This window comes from Symphodus melops, assembly GCF_947650265.1.
Source record: "Symphodus melops genome assembly, chromosome: 13".
NCBI classification, from domain to species: domain Eukaryota; kingdom Metazoa; phylum Chordata; class Actinopteri; order Labriformes; family Labridae; genus Symphodus; species Symphodus melops.
This window is the reverse complement of record NC_136703.1, coordinates 20,116,747-20,135,131: the sequence shown is the minus strand read 5'-3', so window position 1 is coordinate 20,135,131 and position 18,385 is coordinate 20,116,747. Positions and strand designations below refer to the sequence as shown.

The 18,385-nt window shown below is 39.3% G+C and overlaps 1 protein-coding gene across 5 annotated transcripts in view; it reads right to left on the bottom strand.

The window, feature by feature from the left end:
* LOC306833367 (microphthalmia-associated transcription factor-like) overlaps positions 1-18,385 on the bottom strand; it is a 37,392-nt gene that overhangs the window by 4,462 nt on the left and 14,545 nt on the right. For 3 of the 5 annotated variants that reach the window (XM_079358596.1, XM_079358594.1, XM_079358595.1), the window contains exons 2-9: positions 13,038-13,278; positions 3,698-3,913; positions 3,507-3,602; positions 2,590-2,707; positions 2,288-2,380; positions 2,142-2,192; positions 1,910-1,985; positions 338-485 (exon numbers count right to left, since the gene is read on the bottom strand). In XM_079358596.1, coding sequence (XP_079214722.1) covers positions 338-485; positions 1,910-1,985; positions 2,142-2,192; positions 2,288-2,380; positions 2,590-2,707; positions 3,507-3,602; positions 3,698-3,913; positions 13,038-13,226 — 987 coding nt within the window. In that variant the 5' untranslated portion in view covers positions 13,227-13,278. Of the gene's footprint in view, positions 1-337; positions 486-1,909; positions 1,986-2,141; positions 2,193-2,287; positions 2,381-2,589; positions 2,708-3,506; positions 3,603-3,697; positions 3,914-13,037; positions 13,282-18,385 lie in introns of all 5 variants that reach the window. The other 2 variants (XM_079358593.1, XM_079358597.1) reach the window with 1 other exon arrangement.

The window sequence follows — 18,385 nt, the reverse complement described above, 5'->3', positions numbered from 1 at the left end:
ACATTATGGCGTGAACCGTCGACTCACTAGTGAAACTTCTGGGTCAAATAGTAATTCTGTTGGCTTTTTTTTCTTTATAAAACAGTTTCACAGTTTGAGTCATTTTTTCTGAGGTCAGTTGAGGCTGCATTCGTTTGGGGTCAGAATACTTACAAATGGATTTTTACTGGGAATTTAACGTGAGTGTCCCTCTCAGAGATCAACAACAACGCAGAAAGTGGTTAAAAAAGAAGTTCAATATCATATTTCACAGAAACATAACAGTTGTCTTTCATTTTAATAGTAGTTTACTGTGTCAAGTTCTACAGCTCTATATCTCGAATGAAAATGTGTGTACCTGTATCCTCAACATCAGGTGTCGATTAGCGTGCTCTAGCTTCTTCTGGCGAGTCTCCAGTTCCTTGGTCCTAAGCTGCTCTCGCTGCAGCTTCCTGATGTAGTCCACCGAGGCCTTCAGGATGGTGCCTTTGTTCCAACGCATGTCCCTTAAAACCACAGACAAGCCTTTTTTTTTAACTCTCTATTTTCTCTAATAGCCTTTCATGAAAGAAAATCAGCAGTAACTACTTGGAACATGCTTTCCCCCCCTTTCTGTTACCACACAAAAACTCACAGGCATGTTTTTCTCTGTTCAGTTAAAAAACACGAGACAGAGGAGAATAATGAGGTCACAGAGGTGAACAGCCTTACAAAGGTCTGAGGTCTTTGCAGGACTGAATGTTGTAGTGGGCGTTTGTGCAAGGGAGATCACAAGTAGCCCCCCCCCCCCCCCCCCCCCCCGAACAACATGAGGCGTGAAAATGATCTTAAATAGGCCGAAGTCTTTAAATCCCAACATCTCTATTGTCTCCAAATTGGTTATAGATAAAAAATGTAATTTAACAATGACAGTTTTTGCTATGTGTCGCTGGATGCGTTCACACTATAACTGTAAGAGCGCAGAAAAACCTACTAGTGAGCAGAAAACATAATAAAGAAGCTTTTAATGCAGCACGAATATTTGTACCATCACCAGGATTCAAACGCCATCAACCACTCACAGTTGAAAATAAGCTGAAAATAACCCGCCGTGTTCACACACCGGCTCATGTTTCAGGACATTTTCAGGAGTTTTGAGCATGTGTGAATAAGGCTGGAGCCTCTGTGTGAGTGGGGGCGTATGTGTAGGTGGAGCACCCAGCTGGGGTTTAGCAAAACAACTACAGGTGGGAGGACACAACAAAAGAGGGGCTGCTGGGGTCTTCCCTAAATCAGCAGCAGGGTCGAGTCAAGACTGATCTTTTAACCCTAAAGTGTGTGTCAGAAAACAGATATTATGATAGATATTGATCTGCCAATAAAATCTTTACAAATTCGTTAATAACCTTTTTCAGCATAGCCGCCCTAAATGTGTAAAGAGTTCATCTCTGAATCATTTAATGATGAATCTCTTCGTAACCTGAAAAGATACGTGCACGTGTATCAAAATAATGCTGTCCATTGAAGTTCACTTTTTTATTCAGTCTGTCAGAAACAACGTTCACATGTAGGAAAAGAGAGGGCTAAAATGTTTGCTGAAGGTCATCTGAAGCTAATGTGAGGGCTTATTATGAGATAGACAAATCTTATCTTCAGGCGCTGCAGTCTTTTTGGTACAACATTCCCTCTGTGTGTGATTTTTTATTTTTTTTCCTCTCAACTCAAACAGTGATTCCTTCATAAGCCGAAGGAACACAAAGACGGGGTTTTTACAGTAGAAAAAAACTAAACTTCATCTCTGGGATTTGACTTTCATAGATGGCTAAAAAAAACAACCTTATAATAAAATTTTGGAAACATTTTTGCACAATCTTTGTTTATTTCCCTGCCTGTTTCTTTAAATATAGAAATTATTAAAAGAATATATGGAATGAAGTTGTTGGTTACTTACGGATCATTGGATTTTGGAATTAAAGTTCCCAATTCTTTGATTCTATCATTGATGTTGAACCGTCTTCTTCTCTCAACTGCAGAACAGAAAAATAAGAAATTAAAAAAACATGGTCAAAGAATCCTAATTTATTCTTGATTCAAAAATGAAAAGACGCTATGACCATAATCATGACTGAGCATTTTTAAATAGCCACTTTGACATCTCCAGTTCAAGTGGAGTCAAAACTCACTCAGATTGTGGTTATCTTTCTTCTGCCTCTCCTTTGCCATCGCTCTCACCTCTGCTTCTGAAACAAACATTGAGATCAATACACCACATCACACACAACAGTGTGGCGAACGTAGCAAGACTGAGGAGCATATTAACCACACGTACCCACGGGGAACCCTTCAGGCCTTTGATAGTTGTCAAACTTGCCACAGGATCCTGACTTATCCAGCATATGCATGATGGCGGGGGATTGTGACACTACGTGATAAAGAGTTTCAACATTAAAAACAACAACAAGAAAAACTGTGTGGGCTGCACAAAGGCCTGGAGAGTAGAACTTTACAAGGATCCATTTAGTATATCCCATGATACATTTGAATGATTAATATTGTGTCTTTTGATAGCTTACAGATACAGATTTTAAAGTGGACATTAGAGATGTAACTGTTTGTGTCTCTCTTGCTTACCAGAGTATTCCCTTTTGATGTTGGGCAGGTTGGCGGGGCATGAGTTGCTGATGGGCAGACCTTGCTGGGACATGCCCTGATTACCATACATGTCCATGAGGTTAGCAGGAACAGCAATCTGAGGACATACACGACGGAAATTTGGTTAGAATCAAACCACCACAGTATAGATTATGGTCAGAAAAAGAGCATAATGGGAATTGTCGTTTAAAATAACGAAAGCCTATCAGACAGTGAAGTTTGACTTTAAAGGTCTTACACATGCAAGAGGCGCCATTTTGGGATGTTCTCTTTTTGGCAAAAAAAGCATACTGCTCTGATGTGAAGCTTCAGCAAGGAAAACTTAGCTTAGCGTCGCTTAGCTTAGCATAAAGACTGGAAATATGTAGCAAATGCAATACTAGCACTAAATCTTTTAAATTCTAGTCAACACATTACATGTGAATTATTGAATCTTCATATTCTCATGCGCGCATAAGATCAATTTAATAACCAATAGGTTGGGTTGTGTTTGGTGTACTTCCTAGCTAGACGCAGAGATTTATTCGCGTCTCTGCGCGTAGAAAAAAAAATGAAGATGACTAAAGACGAATAAAGAAGACTTCAGGAAGTTTCTCCTAAAATCCTCCACGTGTCCTTCATTTGGGCAAACAGCTGGAAGTTGTTGCCCGTCCTGGAGAAGCAGCAGAGCTAACTTTAACGCTGATATCAGTGCAGCAACATAGCTTACAGCTAAGGCAAAGCACGTGGTTGACATTTTGTTTTGTCAATAGTTTCATTCAGTAAAAGAAAATGATGATTTTTTTTTTTCTCATAACACATCAAAGGGAACAGGGTTGTGTGGTGACCTTTCAAACAGTGGAGTGCTTTCACTGTTTATAGGCAGTGACAAAGATTTGACATGAGCGTACGCATACCGTGTTAGCCATTTGAAGTCCAGGGTCCATCAGGCCGAGGATGTCATCACTGTAACTGGACTCCAGGCTAATAATGTCATCAATGACATCATCCATCTAAAAGTAGAAGATGTAGAAGAGCAACATTCATGAGAATGAATAAATAAGTGCTACATGACTAAAAGAACAACGCGTGTGACTAAAAAGCTCACCTCTTTCTCGCAGTTAGAGTTCAGGGTCAGTAAGGCCATAGGGCTGTTGGGGGCGCTGTTGCCCGGCCCTGGCGGCATGCCCCCGTGGTCAGAGGACTGGTTGTGGCAGGGCAAGCTCAGTGCCTGGGAGCCAAGTTTTCCCAGATACCTCTTCACCTGCTGCTGCTGGGAGCGCTGGATGTGGTACTTGGTCGGGTTCTCCAGGTGAGTCTGGACCTTAAGCCGCAGAACGAAAACAAAAGGGCAAGAGAAAAGGGAAGGAAGGAGAGGAGGTAAAAACATGTAATTACAGAAAGGTAACTTGGAGAAAAATGTTGTACATATGCACCTTGATCAATGCTCCAAACGAAAAGTCTGTTTCAATAAATCCCAATCTGCATCTGCGTTATTCTAGCAGTCACATTTATGAGTTTTTGCTTTCTGTAGTCTTTTATTAGATTAAAAGACTCTAAATATACCTCAAAGTCTTGCCTGTCCCCAGCATTGCAAAGTTGTGACTTTAATATTAAAATAAATCTGGCACAGATTTCAAAGCTTTCAATGCATTATGCATTTTTTTTGTGTGGAGAAACTGTCAAGTGTCGTTATTTCAAAGAGTCTCAGTGGAAAACAGTTCTACTTTCTTTTCCGCACAATCAGCCCATATATTTGCAGCAAAGAAAAAAAATCAACATGCACACGCCTGGCTTTGAACGCAACAGTTATCGATTTGATCGCTGCGGATCATTAAGCCTTCATGCGGCAGTAATGATCCAGTAAAGCTTCAGCGGGCAAATGAACAAACTTGAGTAACTCAGTTATTCAGGATGAAATGGAGCAGGGCTGCTGCCCTCCAGCACACATCTGGAGTCTAAATTTACACTTTGAATGCGAGTGAATGCATTCTTTAATGCCACGACGAACACAAACTAAATTATAGCATAATAAAGAGTGCAACATAAGTACAGATACAAAACAAAATGTCTAAAAGGGTCTTAAGATAATAAAGAAGTTCGTTTTACATTAGGTTTTTAGCATGCCCTTTCAAGATTTTCATGTACAATTAAAAAAAACTAAATCTTTCTACAAAAAAATCTTCGTTTGAAACATACCTCATAATGGTGGTATCCAAGCATCTCAAGCATCATTGACAATAATAACGACTTTTCCAAAACCAGAAGAAAAAAAAAAACCCACTCTATGTTCAAGCCTTATCTAAACTAAGAGGAGCAGCCGCTGCTTCCCTCTTGGATGCATCAGGAGACTGAGCCTGCTCGTATGAGGACACACACAGCCAGGCTCATCTTTTTAAAGGCAAGAAAAGTCATTAGTTATGCATGTCAGGGAATCTCAGCCAAGCACAATGAGCTTCTTCAAATTTGTGTTGTTTTATGTAAAATCTGAATTTATTCCTTTATGGTGAATCACTTGATGTCAGGATGTGGGGCTAACACTGTGAGCCTTTGTTTGGCAAGGCCACCCCTTTTACTGAAACCTGCCCGAGGCTACCACTTAGCAGCATCTACTTCTTTCTTTTTAACCCTGTGGATCCTAGGCCGACGCCTCCCAGATCAATGTATCACATTAAACAGTGATAATGCTTTGGAAAAATAACTTCATGCACATAAAGCCTTTCTAATTGAATTGAACAAGGTCTGTTACATCCTTATTTGGCTGAAATTGTGTCTCGAAATGACATTTCTAACCGGCAACAAGAGGCTCTCTATGTTTCGAAATCAATGAACAAGTTCATTTTTTAACTTGATGTATTTGTTCTGCTTAAGTCCAGAGGATTTTGCTTCATTAACAGCGCTGAGTAGGTCACTGGCGGTAGACCAACTCTAAGCTACCTCGAAATTTCCTCTGCTTCTGTGTAAAGTGCCTTAGTCTGCACACCGCACTGGACAGCTGAAAGGTCCTGGTTGTTGAACGGATACATAAGAAACAGAACGACTCCCAACAGCAGCTTGAACAAAAAATAGAGCTTTCTTTTTTTTTTTTCTATTGAAAGCATAAGAATAGGAGAAAAATGCATTGATCTGTTTCATTGCCAAGCATGGGATAGTCAATATGTATGCAAATTGATTGCTGATTAAAGATGGAGATTAACACAGCAACATAATCAGACTAAACAGGAGTGCACAGGTGAAAGTTTGCAATCACGCAACGTAACATTTTGATCAGTTTTGGAGTGTTAAATGAACACTAAAAACCTTGATCTTGGGGCGCTGGTGGTACAGTGGCTGTGCGCACGCTCCCATGTACCGAGGCTACAGTCCTCACGTGGGCGGCCCGGGTTCATGTCCGGCCTGTGGCTCCTTTCCCGCATGCCGTTCCCCACTCTCTCTCTCCCTGATTTCCACTCCTATCCACTGTCCTTCCTCTCTAATAAAGCAATCATTTATTTTTGGCAAAAAAAATGCCAAAAATAAATCTTTAAAAAAAAAATCTTAATGTATCACACCTCTCTTTGTTATTATTCTTGAAATGAATATTAGAACCAAGTCAGGCTGCACGGCTTTCTTTCTGTTACATCAAACCCCCCCCCCCCCCCCCCCCCCCCCCCCAATAGAACAGAAACTCTATCAGGGTGTCTTCTCTGTGTTCAGAGACAGAATCATTGTTCTACAGGAGATGCTCATGTGAGAACAACATTAGCATATATCCCTCAGGTATGAATGGGATCACCTGAGGCTGTAAATCGTCATTATAGGGCTATAAAGCTGACGCCACAGAGGGGGATGAAAACATGTACACAGAACGTGAAAGACGCTGTGGGCTAAAGCGCAGAACAATGATTCATTAGTGTTGGTCACTAACCGAATCTTTCAGTCTTCACTTTGTTCCCGCAAGGGTGCACAACTGAAGTGCAATATAACAACTCGAGCATCATTTCCACTCTCATCAAATCATCGGTCCCCACCAGCACACAAATAAAACTTTATCCAAAGCTGGAGAAAAAAAACAGGAATGCTTTATACGTAATAGACCACAGTGACGCTGGTCCTTAAAATAGACTGAAGGCGTGTACAGGGGAGCAGCAGAGTGTTTAGAAACCTAATCCAGAAGGAAATACTTGAGCCACAAATAAGCAGTCCAATTATTATGTTGTTATTGTGTTGAAAGAGGTAAACAACCGTGAATGCTACTTAACCGTTTCATTCAGCAAAATTCACTGGAACTGATTTCAACTGGATTCTGACAGAAAAGTTGGCACATTACTCCGAGTAAAACTAATCTCCTTATGTATCATTATTAACTCCATGTCTTTAATATTTTCAGCCTTAAAAAGTCTCTATTTTTCTGACTCACTGTCCAAATGAAAAAGACGTTTTCATCAACATGAAAGAACTCAAAGAAATACAAAATGTCAACGGGCTTGAAGTGAATAATGTTTAGCAAAGCTGAGACCGTTATGGTTATCTGACAACATAACATGGATTTCATGATGATTCATTCATTGTTCGCACATTCAATCATCGATGTAGTCATTCCTGTTATTGCGCTGAAAAAACACATCGGAGGTCTTTGTAGAAAGCCTTTCAGGTTTGAGTCTTTCTGGGGGTCCGTCTTTGATGATTGTTCGGATATATGGTGTGTAAAATAATAAAATGTGTATGTGCATCAGATGTGACAGATAAAGACACTGTTTTATACATATAGCTACTATCTGCAATGCACCCTTAACCTTCTCCACCTGCACACACACACACACACACACACACACATCTGGTATAGAGTCTGAATGACAATAAAGATCTCTTGAATGTTTTTTTTTTCTTTTTTTGTCAAATGTCATGTTTTACTTACAGTCCTTCAGCTGTTGTCATAATCTAAAACATTCCCATTAGCTTGTGTGAAAGCAAACATACAACAGTTAATCCAGTCAGTGCCTTCAATTGGTCCCCTCTGACCTCAGGGATTAACAAGTACTCTGTCCTTCTCCACGTGGGCGCTATCTTCCTTTAACGACTGCAGGTTTTTGTTTTTAGTGTGACGAGAGCTGATTTGTATCTCTTACTTTTTTAGCCTGAAGGTGAGCTTTACAAACCATACAGAAAGTACAAGGACTGTTCTTTGAGCACAGTTTAATCTTGTTTTCTGGCTGTTTCATGTGTTTTGGAGACTATCAACTCACGCATTCATTTCGTCTGAGGTTCATGCCATGAACATCATGATATCACTTGTTGAAATATTATATTTCAAGTCATACAATGAACAAAAATTAGTTTTTTTAAAAATTTTGCAGTCTTGTCAAATACGTAGAAATGGAGAAGAGTTTCTACGAAAGTAAGAGACTGAAATAATGAGCTATGCATTCACTCAAAAAATTAGTTATGTTTACAGTTATAAACAAACAAAAAATGATAATTTCACTTCAGGCCTGTTATAACATGTTAGACAGTTAACCCTTTTGTGTCCTGATTGGCCTTTTTTGAGTCTACAGCAGAGCTGTCAGCATTACCTAGTTAATTGTGATTAATTAAGGTTAATTAATTAATTAATAAACATTAATGCATTTATTTTTTTTAGCTGACATTTACTGCATGCTTTTTGTCCTTTTAGGCTTACCGTTGAAAAGCCTCTGCAGGGTCTCCCTGTAATCACAGGAAAAACACTACAAGTATAGAAACCCACTGACCCAGAGTCTCATTATGAGTGTCCCAGGTCAATTGTGAATTCACACATCCTCAGTGCTGTTGGCTGTTGCTGTCTAAAAATAGAAACAAAGGATTACTACAGGAGGCTCATACACCGTCTCTCTCTCTCTCTCTCTCTCCCTCTCTCTCTCTCTCTGCTGCACGAAAAACAGAATCAAAGTGGTCATTAAAGGTGGTTAATTGCACGAGATAGAAAGTAAGGAAAGGAACAAAACAGTGCAACTATCAGTAAATGAATATGTCAGAGTAAATGCATCTGTTGGATTTAAATCTGTAATAGTCTTGATTTCTTGCTAGAAAAGGTGACTGACTTTATTAAAAAAAAAAAAGGTCTAAAAATGCATCAATAATCAATAACTGAAGATTTGAAGCCTTTTTATCTCATGTTTAAACTGTAAAGCTTTGTCGCTCCCTTAAAGGCTTTTTTTTTGACAGCAAAGGGCCGAGGTTGGATTTGAAACCATTTGAAACCAGGACCACTGCGATGAGGACTGTATAGCCCTCGTAAAGGGGGCGACATAACTGCAATCTGATACCCTTGCTTTTTAAAATACTTCACTGAGTGTCTTTGTGTTACAGTCAGGTGAAAGGAGCAGATAGACAAGGTCATTTAAGGCTTCAGGAAATGTAAAAAATGTCACAAATTGTGTGATGAATCGATTTTTACGGAAAACACTCAACAGAGTAATCTATTATGAAAAATGTTGGAGTCAGCCGTAACTGGAAGAATCTTTGTGAAAGGTTTTTCTTCTGTAATCAGCTTGCCAAACATGTCTCATATATATAGTGTATTAGATGTAAAACTAGCCGTAATACACCACATCTAGTTCTTGGATGTGCAATACATCACTTTTTTCAGGAATAATAGAGTTATGTACAGATTAATTGTCCATCAGTGTATAAATAGTCATCAGTCATGAATCCGTCTTGGTGCTCCATTAATTAGTAGACTTACAGATTGTTTATTTACTGAACATGCTCATCTCTGTTAAAAAAAGAGAGCATCTTTTTATCAAGCCTGTTTTTGTCCTCCGGGATTTCCTAAATTATCACACATAATTAGATGATCTCACTGCTCTGAGTTCACTGAAGTCCCCCGGGGGGGGCCAGCAGACCTCGGGTTGGAACGTCTCGGCCTTGTCAGAACATACTGCAGCTTTTGTTGTGATGAACTGGTCAGAGGGTAGAAAAGTATCTGTTTTTAAAGAACTGGTACCGTGAAACAGATTCCTTTTCATTGTGAGTACACAGAGTGGACACATTAACACAGAGTCCACTTGTACAAGCTCTTTGTTTCGTTTGAGAAGCCTGAACATGTCAGGGCATCGGTCTTAAATCTTCAATAGTCCTCTGTGATAAACCTCTGATAAAAGAGACAGAAAATAGAAAAGAGTGATTCCAGACGTGATCTTTTTCTTTAACCATCTTCACTTTATGTACTTCTTTGAAAATACACAGTTTGGAAATGTGATAACTGCAAACTCACAGCATCTGCACCCAGAGCAGACAACACAGCTTCTTGTTTATGTGCTTGTTTTGTTAGCCGGGCCCAGCGGGCATTAGCAAGAAAACCCGTTAAAGACTCTCAAACTCGCACAAAGCGTCCTGCTGTACTTGGAGAGGACACTCATTGGTATTTTTTTTTTTTTAACTAGCATGCTTTGGGCATTCCATGATAGTCCAACCAGGATACATTAACAAGAATGCCCTCATTTGCAACGTGAGGCCAGAAGAAAAGGCCACTTTGTCCCCCAGTTAAGCAGCTAACATGCTCGGCGGAGGCGGCAGACAACATTTGAATAGCTACTTCAGAGCTGACGTGCAGCCCCTCTCCACCTCGGAGTTGCTGTCATGCCTTTATACAAAAGGTTGGCTGATGACAGACTAAAAACAAACCATGCGTCTTGAAATGATTATTGCTGTGCTAATATTAGCATTAGCCAGATAACAGACTTTGCATGTGCAGCTGGTAAACAATAAGAAAGCTGAAAGAAGTAAAGAACCGTGACTCAGCCACGATGCAAGACAAAGATTCACTCCTGATGCTCTTTTCTACCTTTTGCTTTTTGGCAAATGATGAATGTACACAGTAACACATTGGTTTGTTAGCAGTATATTTGCAGTCCTATTTATTTTATCTTTTTAGCTACTGCAGGTTTTTTCATCAAATTTGAATTCATCTGAATCCCTCCTACAAATGTTTCACGGCATATTTTAAAATATATAAATCTAAAGCTCTTTGAGTCAGTTAAGAGATTAAAACATATGCAATTCATCAAAATGTTTACATTGATATCTAAATATTTTTGCACACTTTCAGATGCATAGTTGTCACGAGTTGCACTCATTGTATAATCCAATAGAATCGTACAATTTGTACTTTGGGGGTTGACGAGTACTTTGTTCTTTTCATGGCACCATAAATCCTTTGGAGGAAAAAAAAAATTGTACAAATCATTTTTTAACCCTTTTAGGAAGTCATCCTACACAAATTTTCAAAGCCGTGTTTTTTTTCTTCTTCTCTTAAATATGCCGTGGAATGAAAGCAGTGGGAGCTAATTACGAGCATTCTTCACTGAATTAGCGTTCGGTGTGTGGTAAGGCTGTGCTCGCCTTTGTCTTGATCCCTAAACTGATCCCTTACTTATTCCCCAGAAGGTCAGAGGTCACTTGGTTAATTAAGGGTCCAATCAGTCTTTAGATAAACTCATCTGAGCTTAATGTTTGCACTTTTTGAGGTCCAGCAGCTCTGCCTGGTACCCCTGAGCTGTGTGCGGACTGTGCTAATCTACCCACAGACAGGGGAGCAGGTTAACCCAGCTCAACAGCGCCAAGCTGGAACGGCCTTTTCATTTGAGGGCTTCAGTCAATGAAGAATGTCTGTAAGCTCCCTCCAAAGCAGAGAAATTACTCTAACTTGATGTATTGTACACAGGCCCAGGGTTTGGGTTGGGGGGCATCCTAAACCTCTCAAAGAGCTGCAGATTATGTGGAGTAAGTAATGTTTATGCTTCATGAGGAGGGAAGTGTTTTCAATGGATATACTGTATTTGTCTTGGGCTGTTGGCCCATGCCGCACACATCCAGGGTGCTGAAAACACGGCTGAGCTAGTAGCCATGACATCTCTGCATGTATTGTTGATGGGACTTAGTTCAACAAAGATTATTCACCAGCTCCTTCAAATCCTTACTTTATACTTAGTGTACCTAATATATCTAATGTAGTGTGAACATTTTGACGTATCCTTCAGGAGAGATCTCCATCGAGGAAAAATTCCCGGTCTACATTATATCAGCAATGTTCCTAAATACTTTTTTTTTTTCAACAGCTGTCAGATGTCTGAGACAACATCACTCTTGAATTACTCCACATTAAAGTCATTATTACATCAAATATGAATATTTGATGTTAATTCAAGGCAGATGATTTTGGCACCAAGAGTTTTACATTTCTACACAAAAGTTATCTTTGAAAGTCAAACGTACATATTCACCATACTGACCTTATAGACGGACACACTCCATGTTTGCACTTCTCATTTCATTAGTTTACTTTCTTTATAGTAAATCCTTATTATTTGCCCTGGTGTCTTTCTCATATTTGCCATCATTGCCCTTGAGCCAGGCGATGACAAGTTAAAAACCAGTACAACACTTTCCTAGACTGTCTCACACATTCTTAAAAAAAAGAAAAAGAAAAAAACAACGCTAAAAATAAGTCATTTTGTAATCAATGGCGACACAAAAAGCTCATTAGAGAGAAGGAACATTTAAAAACGCACACTCACACACACATTCAAGAACACACACGTGTCCCCGTGGCAAACGTTTCCATTATCTTCTCAACAAAAATAGAAATATCACAATTACCAAAGAACAAATACAAAACTCTAGTTTAGCGGCCTATTGAGTTTTTTTCAGGACACCAAAAAAAAGAGAACTCCATAAAATGTTTGTACTTTGCCAAACTTGCTAAATCACAAAAACAACAATCACAAACCAATTGTTTTGACACCTTTATGTGCTTAAATAGAGGAAAATGCTCAAGACAAAAAGAATACATGTGACCAAAAAACGTCTGAATAACGTCTCCACATGTTCACCAGTGCACGACTCAGAACGAAAAAAATAAGTTCTCAGCGGTACTTCCTGGAAAATGATAAACTCTTTTGGAATCACGCATATGAAGAAAAACTTGAAAACTTACCGATCTGTGTGGTTAAAATGTGCCCTCAAACGCAATGCTCTCTACTCGTACAGAAAATCTCAACAGTGTCCCGTCCCTTTGGACTGCCAGCGAATCAAAGCTATGAAAAGATGTGAATCTAGCTGAGCAAATAGGATTAAAGATGGCTAAACCCAAATGGCTGGAAGCACAGCATGCATTAAAGAGGAATTCTCTCAGGAAAGATAATCCCCATATACGCATTTTAACACACTTCACTCACTCCCCGGTTTTTTTTTTTTTTCACACACAGTTGTAGTAAAACCACAATTGCTTGACTGTTCACACACACACAAGCATGGCTCAATAAACTCTATAAATACAACTCTGCATGGGGCGTTCTGACTGCTACAGTGACACATGCAGCTTCTAAATCCAGAGGTGGAAAACTTTACACTGTCAAAAAAATTGACAAATCACATATGTTGTGTGCAATTTCCCTAATTCCACACAAACTGGAACCACAGATTCTTACCTTTAACACCTCCATCGGCACCTGTGCAGAAGGTGGCAAACTTGCCGGCACGTTGACATTGATAGCAGGGGTCTGTGCCGCAGTGCTTTGTGGGTACTGAGCGGCCTGTTGTCTCTGCTGCTCCCGCCGCTCCTGCTCTTGAAGCTGCTCCCGCATCAGCTGTTGGCGCAGGAGGATGCGTGATGTCATGGCCGAGGAGCTCAGCGGGGGCTTGGAAGAGCTGTGCTGGTCCGACGGGCTGCTGCTGGACAGAGAGAGAGAGAGATGGGGGGGGAATAAAGCTATCAGAATGAGAGAGATAGAGAAAGAAAACAAAGGGGTGATAACAGAGAGAGGGTAGAGTGAGGTCAAAGGAGGAAGGAGAGGTCAAGCAAACGAGACGAGAGAGAGGAGGGAGATTAGGGGGAGAGGTGAGAAGAAAAAAGAAGATGAAGGGAAAGTAGACATTTTTTTATGTGAAGGTGGAGAGGGTCTGAGATCAAAAGAAAAGATCGGAATTTTAGAGCAGCAACAATTAACCGAGTAATTGATTAGTGAATAGAGAGACAGACGGGTATTTAAACTCTGGTTCAACAAAAATAGAAGTCCCAGGCAACCTGTATTGGGTCATTTCTTTGCGGCAGCTTTCGGTTAAAAATTTGTAAGTTTTTTAAACTTAAGTACATTTTGATATTACCTGTCATCAAAATGATGAAAATGGTATCATTTGAAAAACACAGGGTTTCAAAAACCTACTGATTATTAAAAAAAGAGAGAACATTAACAGATGATAAGATATTAAGGTTTTAATTCCTGATTTGGTAACATGCACTGTTACCAAATAAGATACCACACACTGAATGGTTATTTAAACTTACAAAACATTCTTAGTTAGCTGTTTTACCTGCATTAAAAAAGAGCTCCTAATAGGTAGATGATTCTCAGCCTGAGCCTGCAGAATTATTGTGTTAACAGCAGCAAGAGGCTGTCAAAGCAAAAGTAAAGGTAAAGATATGCAGTGATCTGTTTTTTGATGCTTTTCTTCATCATATATAAACGTTTTAGATGTTGCCTTTGCAAATGCCATTTTGATTTACTGTAAAAAAAAAAAAAAAAAGAACTAAAGTAATTGTAACAGTGTTTCTTCTTTTAAAGTACTTTTTCTTTCACTTTTTTTCTTAGAAATACAAATATTTCAATTACATCCGTTTGCAGTTTCAAAGCATCAATTAAAAGCCGTTTCCCAACAGCTGAACTATCTGATTTGGATGATTTTGGAGTCACTCACTAAAAGGTTGTTGGTTTTTTTATTAGAGGCACTCTAACGCAACAGAAAGAGGAAGAGTTTACATAAAAGCTTGCTTCAGTTTTCCCACTCTCTTAAATTTAGACGGCTGCTCCCCAGACAGCGGCCTGCAGTCCTAAAATAGAGCGACTCTGCTGAAGCAGAAGTCGCAGCTATGCAGCCTTCATCGAGTGAGTGATCTCTTTGACAAAACTCAGTAAAACGTCTGGCCAATCCAGCTGTGCAGTAATCGCACTAATTAGCCAGTCCAGTCAAACACAGCTTCGCTCTACAGCGTATTCAGCCCCCAACATACCATAATTCTCCCCCCAGTGCTGCATATAATCTCATTGTCTGATGCCCCCCGCTGAACCCTGCACATACACTACAATATTGAATAAAAGCACTTTTTCGACCATTATAGGAATACAAATTAGATAAAAATCCAGTGCTTTCATTTTTTAAGATGAATATAAACGGTCCCATTCATTCCTAAGGACAATGCTGATCCCATTAAACTGATTATTGATCCTGGATAAATCAATAGTAGATTAAACCACTGAATTGTAGTCAAACAAAGGCCGTAGCTTGTTCTCTGAAAGTACTGCAGTGGTTTGGGACCCTCAATCCGACAGATCCTTTTTTTTGTTCCTTTGTACTTATTCCAATACATAGAATCAGATTTAGTGTTCATATGCATAATTCCTTTGTCTATGAGACTTTAGGCGATTGTGTTTCCTTTCATCCTGTGAGTTTCATACAAAACTCACTGGAGCTACTGTTGCATTTTTTTTTTTGTTCAATTTCACCACCAGAGCTGAATCCTTTGATTTCTTTTTTTTTTTTCTTATTTAATCTGCTTCACTGCAGAGGGTTTGAATTTTGAGACGACAGAAGTTTCTTTTTATTCCCCTATTGGTTTTCAGAAGGAATAATTTGAAAGATACATTTATTTTAAAAACTGGCAATATATATATATATATATATATATATATATATATATATATATATATATATATACTGTATATATATAAACTAACACATTGGAGCGATATTTCAACAGATGCTTACCAGCTGTCTAATCTTACAAAAAGTATCCTTTTTATTCATGAAATGATTTTAAACACTTAATAAATGTATCGAAAAACTTACAAATAACAACTGTACAATGACAGGGCTTTAACACTTGCAGAAACTTCTCATATTTCCTGGAGGAGCTGTATGTGTGAATGCAAACAGCCAGATTTTTTGCACCGGACTTCACCTGTGGTTTCTCTTGCCTGACCTCTAGCATTTTTTCCACAGAAGGTCCAAGTAAGCTAACGTGAGAACGTCGCCAGATATTCTCCAGAGAATTTACCTCGAGCCAATAGGAGGGGGAGTCATGTTTCTGTACTGTGACTACTGCATGGGGTATAAAATGTAGACACTTGACCACTAGGATCTCTATGCACGTAAATAAAAGGCTGTATTACTTCTGTTTGTCAGTATGTTCTTCTCCACTCTTTTGTTAATAGTGTGATTCTGTTGGACGAGACATAGCATTGATATAAAGGCAAATATTCTCATCAGAGAGTCGTAAAGCAGTCTGTGTTGCTTCTTCTGTGTAGTTTTTTTACATCACTTCTTACCTCAGAAGACCCAGTGATAGTCTCCTGCTGTGAGGAACATATGTGAACAGCCAGGTCAGGAGAATCTCCGGAGCAAAGGAAGCAAAGGATGTAAAAAAGGTAGGGATGTAACAATTTATGAAACTCACGATACGATTCATGATGCTGGGTTCACGAAACGATACGATTAATGATGCTGGGTTCACGAAACGATACGATTCATGATGCTGGGTTCACGAAATGATACGATTAATGATGCTGGGTTCACGAAACAATACGATTAATGATGCTGGGTTCACGAAACGATACGATTAATGATGCTGGGTTCAAAATACGATTCCATTCACGATACTGGGTTCACGAAACGATTTGATTCATGACGCTGGGTTCGCGATATGATTCTCTCACAATTTATTTTGAGGGAATCGGGAGGTGATTGGAGCTTCTCATTGTGGCGTTGATTAAATGCTGCAAACTGTTTTTGTCTCGTCTGTTACCTTCTCACCTCTTTCATTTTTTGTCTTGGGAAGCAAAAATGCTTCCACTGCCATGTTAACTCCTGCTTATTACAACCAACCTCCTCCTGCTCTACAGCTGCTGACGCTCACAATATTACTGAGATTCATTTTTCAGAGGACCGATTCAAACCTTTTTAACTGCCTCGCGAATAATTTTAACATCCTCAGAAAACGGCTTGAGAAATAGAAGAGGATCAGCAAGAACATTTACTCCAGCATGGTACTGATAGAAAGTATCTTTTTGAGTCTGCTAATAGTTCAGCGTTTAAAGCGCGCAGCATCCTGAGCGTGAAAACACTTTTGTCGTCAGCTGTTTTTTTTCTTTTTTTCCCCCTCTTTGCTCACAGCAGTCTCCATTGAAAACAGTTCAGCTTTTTTAACACGATCAAAACAACGAAGGTGTGGGATCTGATCGGACTGTGCACCCGGACTCATCCTTAACTTCCCAGACCTCGGTGCTAACGCTAGGACATGATTCCTTTTTCTTTTTTAAACATTTTCTTTGTTAAATTGTTTTAATAAACAACATTTAGCATACAGAGCAAATTTAAACAGACTGCGAACAACATGGTCCTCAGAGGTCTTGTGTTTACACTCTGAGATGTTTACTCTAATGGAAGATGAAAACTGCAGCAAAAGCGAGAAGCAACGCTACGCGCTTGAACCGCACAAATCTATCCTACCCTTCTGAGTTCAGAGTCTTTTTTTGTTGTCTTTATCACTGTCTTTGTTCTGTGAAGACTGAAAGACGGGTGTAAAAAGTAATTCTGCAGAGGAAGCTTCTTTAACAGCTTCGCCTCTCCACCACGTCTCTCCGATAGGCCTGGCTCCTAAATCGAACATTTGGAATAGTTTTGGCTCTGACTTTTTCAACAAATTCTCGACACTTCAACACACAAAACGCGGCGCTTCCACACACAAGAAGTGTGTCTCAAACATAAGAGTCGGCAGGGCATCAAAAAACAAGCTAAAGGGCAAAAAAGATTCTGAAATTAAAAGTCATAATTTTACAAGATTAAAGTTGTAAATATATGAGAATATAGTTAAAATGGACGTTTGCTGTGTTAATCTGAAAGTTAATATCAGAAAAGTAACCAACAGCTTACATGCTGGAACGTGGAGCATGTCAGCCTTCTGTAGTGTCTCTGGCATGTTTACGACTTTCTTTATGGCATCGGTGGAAATCATGTTTTCCTTTTGAAATGTTGTTTAAAAAAGAAGGGTGGAATCCCCCCCACTGTGAACATTACATTTGGATTTTAACCCAACAACGACTTCATGCTGATAAAATACACTCGTATAAATTCGAGAGATTCATGTCGTCAAAAATGACTTTGACGACATGAAACTGATTTCCATTCTTAACTTAATTAAATGAAGTGACAAAAAGATGAGTATAGATGCCTGCAAAGGTGTTATTTATGTGTGTGGTTTTTTTGGGGGGGTGTACAGCTTCTTATTTATGACAGTGACTTTTGTTAAAACAGATAGATCTGTGACTAAAATCCATGATCCGATTGCGAACCATGAGATTGGAGAGGTTTGTAAATTCGTTGCATCACTACGTTGTGTTTATTGGCTCAAAAGAAACACAAGTTAGGGACGTACAAAACGCCAAACTAACAAAGCAACGGTTGAAGTCAGAGTGGCTACTTCGACTTCCTTTATAGTCTTTAGTTTACACAATGCCAGCTATGGAGAGTTGTAGCATCTCGTGATTTTCTTTCATACGTTTCTGATAATCAGATTGACTTTTGTGTGTTTGTGTGAGTGTGTTTATAATGACCAGAAGTCTCTCTCTCTCTCTCTCTCTGTCAGTTTGTTCCTCTCCACTGTATGGTGGCTTTTTGCCAAACAGTCCACTGAAACACAAAAAGCTCTTTTGTCCTTTTTAACTTTTTCACTCGTGTGCGTGTGTTCATCTGTGTGTGTATACACACCTCCTAGCATGTTTGT